Source organism: Acanthaster planci, linkage group LG17 (genome assembly GCF_054643075.1).
Source record: "Acanthaster planci isolate LZ-2023a linkage group LG17, COTS_SCS, whole genome shotgun sequence".
Taxonomy (NCBI): domain Eukaryota; kingdom Metazoa; phylum Echinodermata; class Asteroidea; order Valvatida; family Acanthasteridae; genus Acanthaster; species Acanthaster planci.
Window position 1 is genome coordinate 116,595 of NC_141793.1, and position 9,773 is coordinate 126,367.

The 9,773-nt window shown below is 38.0% G+C and overlaps 2 protein-coding genes across 4 annotated transcripts; one reads left to right on the forward strand and one right to left on the reverse strand.

The window, feature by feature from the left end:
* The first annotated feature begins 238 nt into the window (after positions 1-238).
* Positions 239-5,469, forward strand: pgap3 (post-GPI attachment to proteins phospholipase 3). 3 transcript variants are annotated; one of them, XM_022243331.2, is made up of 8 exons: positions 239-339; positions 808-1,128; positions 1,623-1,775; positions 2,187-2,249; positions 2,496-2,557; positions 2,717-2,865; positions 3,149-3,353; positions 3,554-5,469. In XM_022243331.2, exons 2-8 carry the CDS (start codon positions 820-822, stop codon positions 3,627-3,629), a joined length of 1,017 nt encoding a protein of 338 aa, XP_022099023.2. In that variant the 5' UTR covers positions 239-339; positions 808-819; the 3' UTR covers positions 3,630-5,469. The 3 variants fall into 3 exon arrangements, with proteins under 3 accessions (XP_022099023.2, XP_087003831.1, XP_022099024.2); XM_087147705.1 differs by lacking the exon at positions 239-339 and adding an exon at positions 365-383; XM_022243332.2 differs by lacking the exon at positions 239-339 and adding an exon at positions 437-567.
* Positions 5,466-9,752, reverse strand: ccdc173 (coiled-coil domain containing 173). The gene is made up of 6 exons (XM_022243327.2): positions 9,526-9,752; positions 8,748-8,971; positions 8,258-8,431; positions 7,658-7,863; positions 7,138-7,434; positions 5,466-6,888 (listed from the first exon to the last, which is right to left on the reverse strand). The coding sequence occupies exons 1-6, from the start codon at positions 9,578-9,580 to the stop codon at positions 6,171-6,173; spliced, it is 1,674 nt and encodes a 557-aa protein (XP_022099019.1). The 5' UTR covers positions 9,581-9,752; the 3' UTR covers positions 5,466-6,170.
* Positions 9,753-9,773: the final 21 nt, after the last annotated feature.

The window sequence follows — 9,773 nt, forward strand, 5'->3', positions numbered from 1 at the left end:
TGACAAGGGATATAGGGCTAACACACATGCGCGTGCAGGCTGCTAGCGCTAGGCTAGACGAAGAGACAGCGATGTACATATTTTGGGCTATATATTCGTGTTAAGTTGCCTCTTTAACGACCAATGAATTGAAGTCGGTGTCCAAAATGAGTTTTCTGAGCTACGGCTAGGGTAGTGTCTGTGTGTCTCTCCATATGTTTTTTCCAATGGGGTGGCATAGCTCTAGATAACAGATTCGATCGGGTGCGCTGCCACTTGCGCGTTTGGGCTACATACACTGTGTCAACCACGAGTCGCATGTTTTATACATGACCTAACTCACTTCAGTTCAGAGCTTGGGTAAATTTGTCCTTTTAATCGACTATTTCCGTTTAAAGCAAGAAGTAAATAAAATTAGAATATCTGCAGACATTTTATGTCATGACAAGTTTTGCTGTGTTCACGTTAAATGCCTCAATTCCTTCCTCCATGGTTTGCCCGTACCGTGGCCTCCTTCCTCCATGCTTACACGTACACGCACGTTGCATTTGAAGCTTCGAAGACGCTCGGGCACCTGTAGTTTGTCATGTGAGGGCGCTGTTTCACTTTGTTTTGGATCATGGAATAGAGAGTCCAACAATAGCAACATTATAATGAGAAATCAAAAATCAACATGCAGACATTATACATGCCGACATGTGCCATGGCAGACAGCGTGTAGGGTAACTGAAGCAGAAAATCTGAGGGGAGGTCAAATTGATAATTATGCTAATTTCCATAGTTGCATCATGGAGGAAGGAATAGATTAATTATCATTTTTAAATATAGGAATGAACTGAGATGGCTGTTTCATCAACAACTGTGATGCATCTGGTTGCAGTATCCTTCCTCCTCACAATTTGGCTCCACCCACTCAGTGTGAATGCATCTTGGGGTGACCAGCATCATGTCTTCCGGAATTATCGTCGTTACTGCCTAAATATCAATTGCAGCACAGATTCTAAACTGGACAGATTCAATTCGAGACAACCACTGTACCTGAGATTGCTAGGCTGGGACTGTTGGTCTGAGTGTACGTACGAAAGTATGTGGCATCTTACACAAAAGACTCTGGATGAGATGGGAAAAGTACCACAGTTTTATGGAAAGGTACACAGAATACGGCATTCTAATTTTGGTAGTTATCGGTATTATAGTGAACTTGTCTGTCATCTGAATTTGTTACTTGTGAAGCCTATAAACTTTACTAATCTTGTTCCCCGAGTCTGTTCTATAAATTGTAAACTATTGATCTGAATGGTAACTGACCTGTTTATGATTGATGTGGATTCCAAGCATGCCAAGCCTCCCTTTTGATACTTTTCAAAATCTGGCTCGAAACATTGAGGTATGTTTAATCACAAATATGAAATTATTCATCAAAACAGTTTAAAACAGGTAGGCCTACTAATTTGTCGTGGAATTTTTCCCATTCCAATTGTAAAAATTGGTTTAGAAGGTCATTTAATCTGTTGCCTTCATGCCACTGAATACAAAGAATTTTAGCTGTGTACGTATGAATCATGTAATAGTTGAGCCCCTGTGGATATTAACAAACACGCTTATATTCATTACATTTGTGTATTGTTTCCTCTTCATTCTAGTGGCCATTTATACGTTTCATGGGCATGCAAGAACCTGCCTCTTCCATCTTTTCCATTCTAAATGGACTTGTTGCAGTTTATATGCTGATCCAATTCAGGAAGCAAGTCCCATCAACTGCTCCCATGTATGAAACCTGGCATGGATATTTTGCTGTATGTTATGGCTGTTTTTTAAACCTTTATTAGAAGCTTCTCAAGTAACCCTGGTTTTAAACAAGATCAGAAATTAAATTTTTGCAACATCTTCCTGAAACCAGCAGCTTCAAGCTAATGGGAGGTTATGTTTCTTGACTAGTAAGATCACTGTAATTCAACAGACTTTACTGGCTGCCTATTGGATCTTGAATTCATCAGGGTTAGGATTGGGATTGGATTTATAGTCAGTCATCAGCTTTTGTCATCAGCATGTTTGAAATGGGTCTCGGATGATCATGTTATTGAAATTACATATATCCTAAATATTTTCATATAAAGTCCACATGGTTGGGAATTAAATTGTATGTAAGTTGATTTATCTGTTTTTGTTTTTTTCAAGAAACATATTTTTATTCATTATTCTTTTAGGTCCAGATCAACACATGGGTTTGGTCGACTGTTTTCCATTTCAGAGATGTAACATGGACCGAGGTACATGTATGATGCATGTATTACCGCTGTGAATGCCAGATATTTTGTACACTTGTCCCCATTTAATTTGTTGTATTGATGTCGATTTTCAAGTATTTATTTGAAACGTTCTTCTTGTGGGCAGAGCGTGGACAAATATTAGAATATCCTTGTTTTAAGCTTTCAGTCTGATTGGAAGGTATTATATGTTGAAATAACAGTGGAAAACTGATGTTGACTTAGACTTATAATTTAATTTTTTTTCAGAAAATGGACTACATATCTGCCTTTTCACTCATAGTTTCTGGATTAGTGATGTTCATTTTAAGGTACATGCATTAACGCATTACACATATTATTTGGAAAAAATAACCTCAAAATGTAAATTATTTTGTCTACCAGAGAGTATGAGCATGACTTACAGTGAAAAGAGATCAAGTTCCATTTTTACTCTTAAATAAATAGTTCTCATGTGTGTTCTTCTGTAGGGTCTTTTGTGTGAAAGGTAATACACTCAACCTGAAAGTAGCCATTCCTGCGGTATCTGTGATCGCCATCTTCTTCTTGTCACATGCATTCTATCTGGGCTTTACCAAGTTCAGTTATGGCTATAACCTTAAAGTCAATTTAACATTTGGTAAGTTGGCTGCTTCAATGACAAAATTAGTTTAGAAACCTGTTGCCATGAAAGGATAAACCAACTTGACCAACTAAGTCAACATTGTCATTATCAGGGTGTTACTAGGTCAATCTCAATTCTGTATCCTGTTATATTTTTTCATAAAAAAGGGGGAAAAAAGGAAAATTGAATACACTGCATGAATGGATTGAAAGGTATTTACTGTAAATTGTTATACTAAACATCGTTCATTTTGTGGTTCTATCATTCACTGACGATTTTCCATCCTTTCCATTTTTAGCTTTGATCAGCTCAGTTGCTTGGATTCTTTGGTCCATTGTCGTTCGTTCAAGACAACGCTATGTATGGAAAGCAATCCTTTCCATTCTGTCAGGCAACTTGTTAACCCTTCTTGAAGTCTTTGACTTTCCTCCAATTTGGTGGGTGTTTGATGCTCATTCTATTTGGCATGGAGGCACTGCACCCCTTGCTGTTGTTTTCTACAGGTAAGCTTTCTAATAACGTTGCTGACACTAAGCACAGGATCATGTTAAATAGGCTAAAAAGTACCAATTTGTTTGGTTGAAACTCCTATTTTGATGAGGGATGGGGGGTTGAAGTGGGGCCTGTTTGTGCATAAATTAATCTGTGTATGAAATGACCTATGATTTCCTCAGTAATCCATATTATGGTTTTTGTTTCACAGTTTTGTGATTGATGACTGCCTGTATTTGAATGAGGAGTACATGAAAACACCAGACTTTCGAAGAAAAGGAGTGTAATTCTGGAGTAGAAGTAACTGTTTTAGATATTGCTGCTGCTTACTTTTCTAAAAAGTACTTATAAATAAGTTCATACAGAAGTGCCGCAGTGTTCAGAAATTTTTGATTGAAATTGTTTGCTTTTTGGAAATCTTTAACACTCAGGCAATTAAGAATTTTGAGGAGTTTCTCATCTGCATTTATGAAGTACATTTTGTACATGGCGTGAACTCAGAAATTAAGAATGCAATCCAAGCTTTGTGCAATGTTTAAAAGTACATGAAATTGTTGTTGCACCGAAAGATATTGTGCATGTAATTGTATGCAGAATGTTGGTGTTTTCTATTGTGTAACTGGTTCACTCTACAAATTAGCATCTCTAATGATCAATTCACTGCATATGGGCTGTTGTAGGAATTTCCATCAAAAAGTCAATATTTGGGCAGAATAACAGATTGTTAATGAAACTCACCGGATATAATTAATGCACAAATGTACATGCATCCTCATTAATAAGAGGTCCTTCGGACTTGGCAAATTACCTTGTTATAACAGGAACCTTGTATTATCAGGAACAAAAACAATGAAAAACAAAGGATTGGGACCCCCCAAATTTCCTTTTTATAAGCAGAATCTTGTATTAACAGTGCTCTGCTTAACAAGGTTTGACTGTACATGTCTTAAACAATCTTCATGTGCTCAATTTGATATATTTTTTAGTGTTGCTATTTACCTGTTGACTGTGACTTTTGAAAAATTTCTTCCGAGTGAAAATATACTGCTGTACTTTTGTATTGAATTTTGGATAATGCACGTGTGAATATACTTTCTACCCTTTGAGCTTTAAAAAATGGAGGATGGTAGAGAAATGGTAGCTGTTATATTGAATTGTAACTTTTTATTTGTACTGATGAGTGTCTTGACATACATGTTTAGTTTCAAACATAGGCAGAGATCCTGGTGGATACATGTACATGACCGGGTGATTACCAATGTAATCATTCCCCCCTCACTTTTCAAGTCAACAACTTTATGTGCACCCGGCTTTGCCCCTACACTCCAGAGGCAGCCCTTAGGCCCCCCAATTGAAGTGGGACCTTGGACAGTGTGCAGTGTCACACTCCACTCAAAGATGACCTTTCAGAAATCTTCCCCCCCCCACATGGGACAAGAAATCTCCGCCCATAGTTTCAAAATTATATGGCATGTGACAGCTGAATTCGAGAGGGGGAATCTGCTCCCCAGCAGCTGTTAGAGGGTCCAAAAACAAGCTTGGCTTTGCTTCTTAAAACTCACAAAGTGAGTGTTTAGGTAACTTTTGTGCAAATTTTATAAACTTACAATTTGGAACACTGTTACAAAAAGGTCCTACGGACTTCACAAATTACCTTGTTATAATAGTTACCTCGCATTTTCAGCAATTAAAAACAAAGTAAATCAAAGAGTTGGGACCTAAATTTGACCTTGTTATAAATATGACCTTGTATTAGCAGTGCTCTTCTTATCTGTGTTTGACTGTGGGGTATAGGTCCTCATTTCAAAGTGATGTAGACCTGTACATGGATTTCATTTGAGTGTTCTGAAGCAGTTTCAATTATGGAACAGAACTTTTTTAGTCTTTTCTTGGGTCTGTATATGTATGTACAATGTATTAATGGAAATGCTTTTGTAAAGTACAGCATGTATAATATAAAGTTTTTACTTTGCAAGCTAATCAATTTTATAATTTTTGCAACTGCATAAACATGTACATCGCAATTTATTTTCAATTTAATCTGTACGTGGCAAAATAATTCTTTTCGGTAAACTTCTCTACTTACATCGTGACAGAACAATAAAACACAATGAACAAAAGTGTCAATGCATTTCTCAATTCCATTCACTTTTTTATTGTTACCAAGATAAATATCTTTAAAAAGCAATCAAGGTGTGGACAGCACATTTATTAAGCACAGGCAAATTTGGAAATATTGGAAACATTTCCAATTTATAATCTGCTGAAAAATGATAAAAATCTCTTCCAAAAAGAGACCAAGTGACTATTCAGTGTACATGTGTACTAATCTGGTGGGAAATAGCAATATGGACGGATTTACAATACAAACTTCATGTATTTACATTTGAGAATGAACATTCAATTGAGTATTACCAAATTTAAACAACAGGCACATATGTTCATTTAATTGTTAGGCTATATACTGTATTGAACTCGCACGACTCAATAACTGGGCACCTTGCCATCTGAACTCGAAATACCATTTTTCTGGAGGGTGCATGCAGCTGTACTAAAGCTTTTTTCAACTCCTCCAAATGGAAACTTTGCAGAAAATGAAATGACAAATATTGGTGCCCCTCATTTTGAAATGGCTATGGAAAATATGTTACATGTGTATGTTAACTAATGTTTAACCAATGAATTACAAATTGGCTTTGCATTACACACTTAACAGTCTACAGAACTGACTGACTTTGGCACCCTCCAGGAAAATTCCGTACAATTCAAATATTCATACATTTCATGTGTACATCATCTATTTACAAAGTTCTCCATAGAAGGGATTTTTACCAGACAAATCCTAGCCTCTTTGATGTTTTGCCTGTATTTCCTGCATGGGAATACTTAACTTCATCAGTGCTGTTCCTCTGATAATGTGGCAACTCAACGTCGGTGTAATCATTGACTAAATAACTTGGTCGGATACCTCCCTTTCCATCAAAGACAGGACCTAGCCCACCCCCATGACCCTCTCTAGCAGCCTTCCTTAGTGGATAGGTATTCCTTTCACCCTTCTCACAGTGATCAATAACCTTCTTAGCATATTCTTGGAATTGCTGCTCTTCCATGGCAAGTAGCTCTAGATTCTTCTTGTCCATCTCAAGTTTCTCCTGCTCTTCTTTTAGTGCCTTATCCTGCCTCTCTCCAGCTTGTTTGATGTGGAACGTAGCCAACCTGACATTGCCATCTCTAGCCTGCTGATATTTCTCCTGTTGTTTTGCAGCAAACAACTTGTCAGCTTCCATTTTGACATGAAGTGCCTCTAGCTCTCTTCTCTTCTCATCTCGTTCTTGCTGCTCTCGTTGTTTCATCTGTAGCAGCCTATGCTCAGCCTCCTCCTTCAGAGCTTGTTCTAGCTTAAGCTCTTTCTCTTGAGCTTCTTTCTCTCTAGCTGCCTCACGTTCTGCCACTGCACGAGCAATACGATCATCCTCATCATCCATCTTCATTTTGAGTTGACTGTCCAGTTTGTCCACCATTTTGTTCACGTGGTCTTGTTTTTTTCTGGGAAGAAATTGGGTTAATACACTGTCAGGCGAATCTTTTTGGAAAAAGATTTCAGTAATCAGTCTCGCGATACACAAGGAAACTTTAAGGAGGCATGAAAGTGCCAAGAGAAATGCCATGTATAGTCTGCTACAATGCTAAGAGAATTTTTTATCACATATCAAGTGTTAACCTTTCAACAATTCGTGCTTTGATCAATCTAGCCCATCATGTTTCTATTGTACACTTCGATGTCTATTGACTTACTGCCACAGTTCCTGCTCTCTCTGCTTCCTCAGTTTAGTCATCTTCTTCTTGGCAGCAGCAAAGATGCGAATCTGTTCCTCTTCTTCTTCTTCTTTTTGTCTCTCTGCTGCTCGGATCAGATCCCTGTCAGCCACTGTCTGTTTATGAGCCATCATGAGATCTACCTTCTCCTGTCGTCGTATACCTTCAATCTTGGCTTTTTCAGCATTGTAATGAATGACTTGTTGCTTGAGGTCTTCACCTTCCCTGACATCTTCTACTTTCTCCTTCTCCCCGTCTGCAATGTGCTTCTCAATTCTGCAAAGGAATTATTGATCACAGTCAATAAACAGAAGGCAATGTAATGTTGTCAACATATTCCTTCATATTACCAGGAATGGTTCCACCAGAAAGAATCAAGACTTTCCAAATCTGAAAAATGGATGCAAGAAAGGTTTCTTGATCTTGATTATGCCACTGCAGTTGAAACTGTGATGTTTTACTAGCTACAGTAACTATGTCTCCTAATACATGTACTCACTGTTTAAGTTGGAATTCAGCTACTTCCTTCCTTTCCTTTATTGCCTTGACAGCTTTCTTGTGATCTTCTAGGATGCCTTCTTCAAGTTCTCGTTGATAGCGAGCTAATAGATCCTTGTCTTTACCTGAGAGGGCTGCTTCCCGCTGTTTCTTCAGGTCGATCTGGGCTTCACGCTCCTTCAAGACTTCTGTCAACAATAATGCTCCCTGCATAATAAGGACATGTAATTATTCAAAAAGTGATATTTGCAAAACATGGTAATCGTGCTACCTACCTACATATTTGAAAACATGCATTTACATGTACATGTCCCTTGTTTATGAAACCTGCATACTTTTGTACATATTAACTACGGTACGTGCCTTTATGCAAATCACTAAGGAAAACTAAAGGTTTGTTTGACATTTGCAAAGTTTTCAATCTAAAAACAAGCACAGAATATTTCTATAATTTGACATACTTGTAAAAACTGATTTTTTTTTATTTTAAGGCACTCATCAAGATAAATCTAGCAAAATTGATACAATGTGTTTCATTTCATGCATGCTCATTTGGAATACCTAGTTAGCTTATTGACTGAGCATTTTGTTGTGTACTTACATGGAAGCCTTTAACTCTGTCTGTTTGATAGTACTGCAGTGTTTTAGCTTTCTCAATAGCTTCTTTCCTACGCTGTGCCTGGAACTTGGCCTCTTCAATATCAATCTGAACTCTCTCGGCTTCTTCTTTCTCCTCCCTAATGGCCCGTGCTTCAAGTTTCTTCAAACGCTGACCCTGTTAGACCAATTTAGAAAGTTCAACATAAGTCAAGGGTTTTTGGAAGGGGTAGGCTAAGGCATTTTGCCTGCCAACTCTGTTTTCAAATTTGTCATACTTTTTGAAATTTGATAAACTTCTTATCTTATTATCTTATATTATATTACAAGAATGACGTGAAAGAGACTGAATTTGGGGGATATTACCTCTTTCATCTGAAAATGTTTACGTTGAAGCAACAATATTGGTTCTCATAAGTGACTGAAATTTGTACAGCAAGCAACATTTTTATGCACAACACAAACTTTTTCTGAATTAATGCCTGGATACTAACAGCGATAGTGTTACTCCAATTCTTCACCATCTCTTGGGATTGCTTTTTCAGTGCTTCTTTCTCTTCCTTCAATGCTTTTCTCTTCTCTTCTTCTCTTGATTTCCTCTCTAGTTGAGCAGCGATACGGTTCCAATCTCCCTGAGAGAGGATAGTAACTTGTCGTAGATCTTCCTCTGTAGGTAAACCCATCATCTTAGTGTTGGCACCAGAGGGTGGCGTTGAACCTGTTACATTCAAATAAAGTTTTTAATATTAAACAAAATGGCATTAAAATAAAATAATGTGCATGAATTTTGGTGACATAAGTTGTGCTTCAGCTGATCAAACTCCTCCAAGGACAACAGCGCTCCTGGTCCTCTATTTGCTGTTGCATCAGAGACAAGCAGTGGTCTTCAAATTACATGCATTAGGCCTAGGCCTATTCCATGTATAGGCCCCGAGGCTATATGACCTAGGCCTATATGAAGGCCTAGACCGAGGAGTTTTTTGGTCAAACTTTCAACTCATTAAAGATAAAGTGAAGTCTTAAAGTTTACTTGAGAGAACAGTTTATGTGAGAACAAATTTGGTCACCACGACCATGGTGACTCGGGGATAAGGCACACGGGGTTGTATCTCACTGACTTGTACTAACTTACACAGTTTCTGAAGTGGCCTAACCCTGGGCCTAAATACTTCTTATAGTATACTATGGAATCCATCACAAACGTGCAGCGCTGCGCGCTCTCATCGGCATGCAGTCTCATTCGTGCAGACTAATTAAAATGGTTAAACTTACCCCTGGATTGCCCTTTCCTCCGACCGTATTTCACAGTTTCTCCACTTAATTCCATAACGTACTTCTTAGAAATAATTCAGAGATGCCAATATACCCCAAAAGTCTATCGCAATGAATACTAAGTAACCTGCACATTCAAGTTTACAGTCAACGTGGTGACATTTGTGACTGCATTCCTTGGCCGCGGATATCTTTTTAAACACATTATGCACACAGCGCTCGTTGCTAGGGATGTCAACATCAACACA

Excerpts from the sequence above, each read along its gene's own strand:
- pgap3 (XM_022243331.2), top strand. The coding sequence starts at position 820 with ATGGCTGTTTCATCAACAACTGTGATGCATCTGGTTGCAGTATCCTTC. Across the intron at positions 2,558-2,716 it reads TTAGTGATGTTCATTTTAAG|GGTCTTTTGTGTGAAAGGTA; the intron begins GTACATGCATTA and ends GTTCTTCTGTAG. Across the intron at positions 2,866-3,148 it reads TAAAGTCAATTTAACATTTG|CTTTGATCAGCTCAGTTGCT; the intron begins GTAAGTTGGCTG and ends TTCCATTTTTAG.
- ccdc173 (XM_022243327.2), bottom strand. The coding sequence starts at position 9,580 with ATGGAATTAAGTGGAGAAACTGTGAAATACGGTCGGAGGAAAGGGCAA. Across the intron at positions 7,435-7,657 it reads GCTGAATTCCAACTTAAACA|AATTGAGAAGCACATTGCAG; the intron begins GTGAGTACATGT and ends ATTCCTTTGCAG. Across the intron at positions 6,889-7,137 it reads AGAGAGCAGGAACTGTGGCA|AAAAAAACAAGACCACGTGA; the intron begins GTAAGTCAATAG and ends ATTTCTTCCCAG.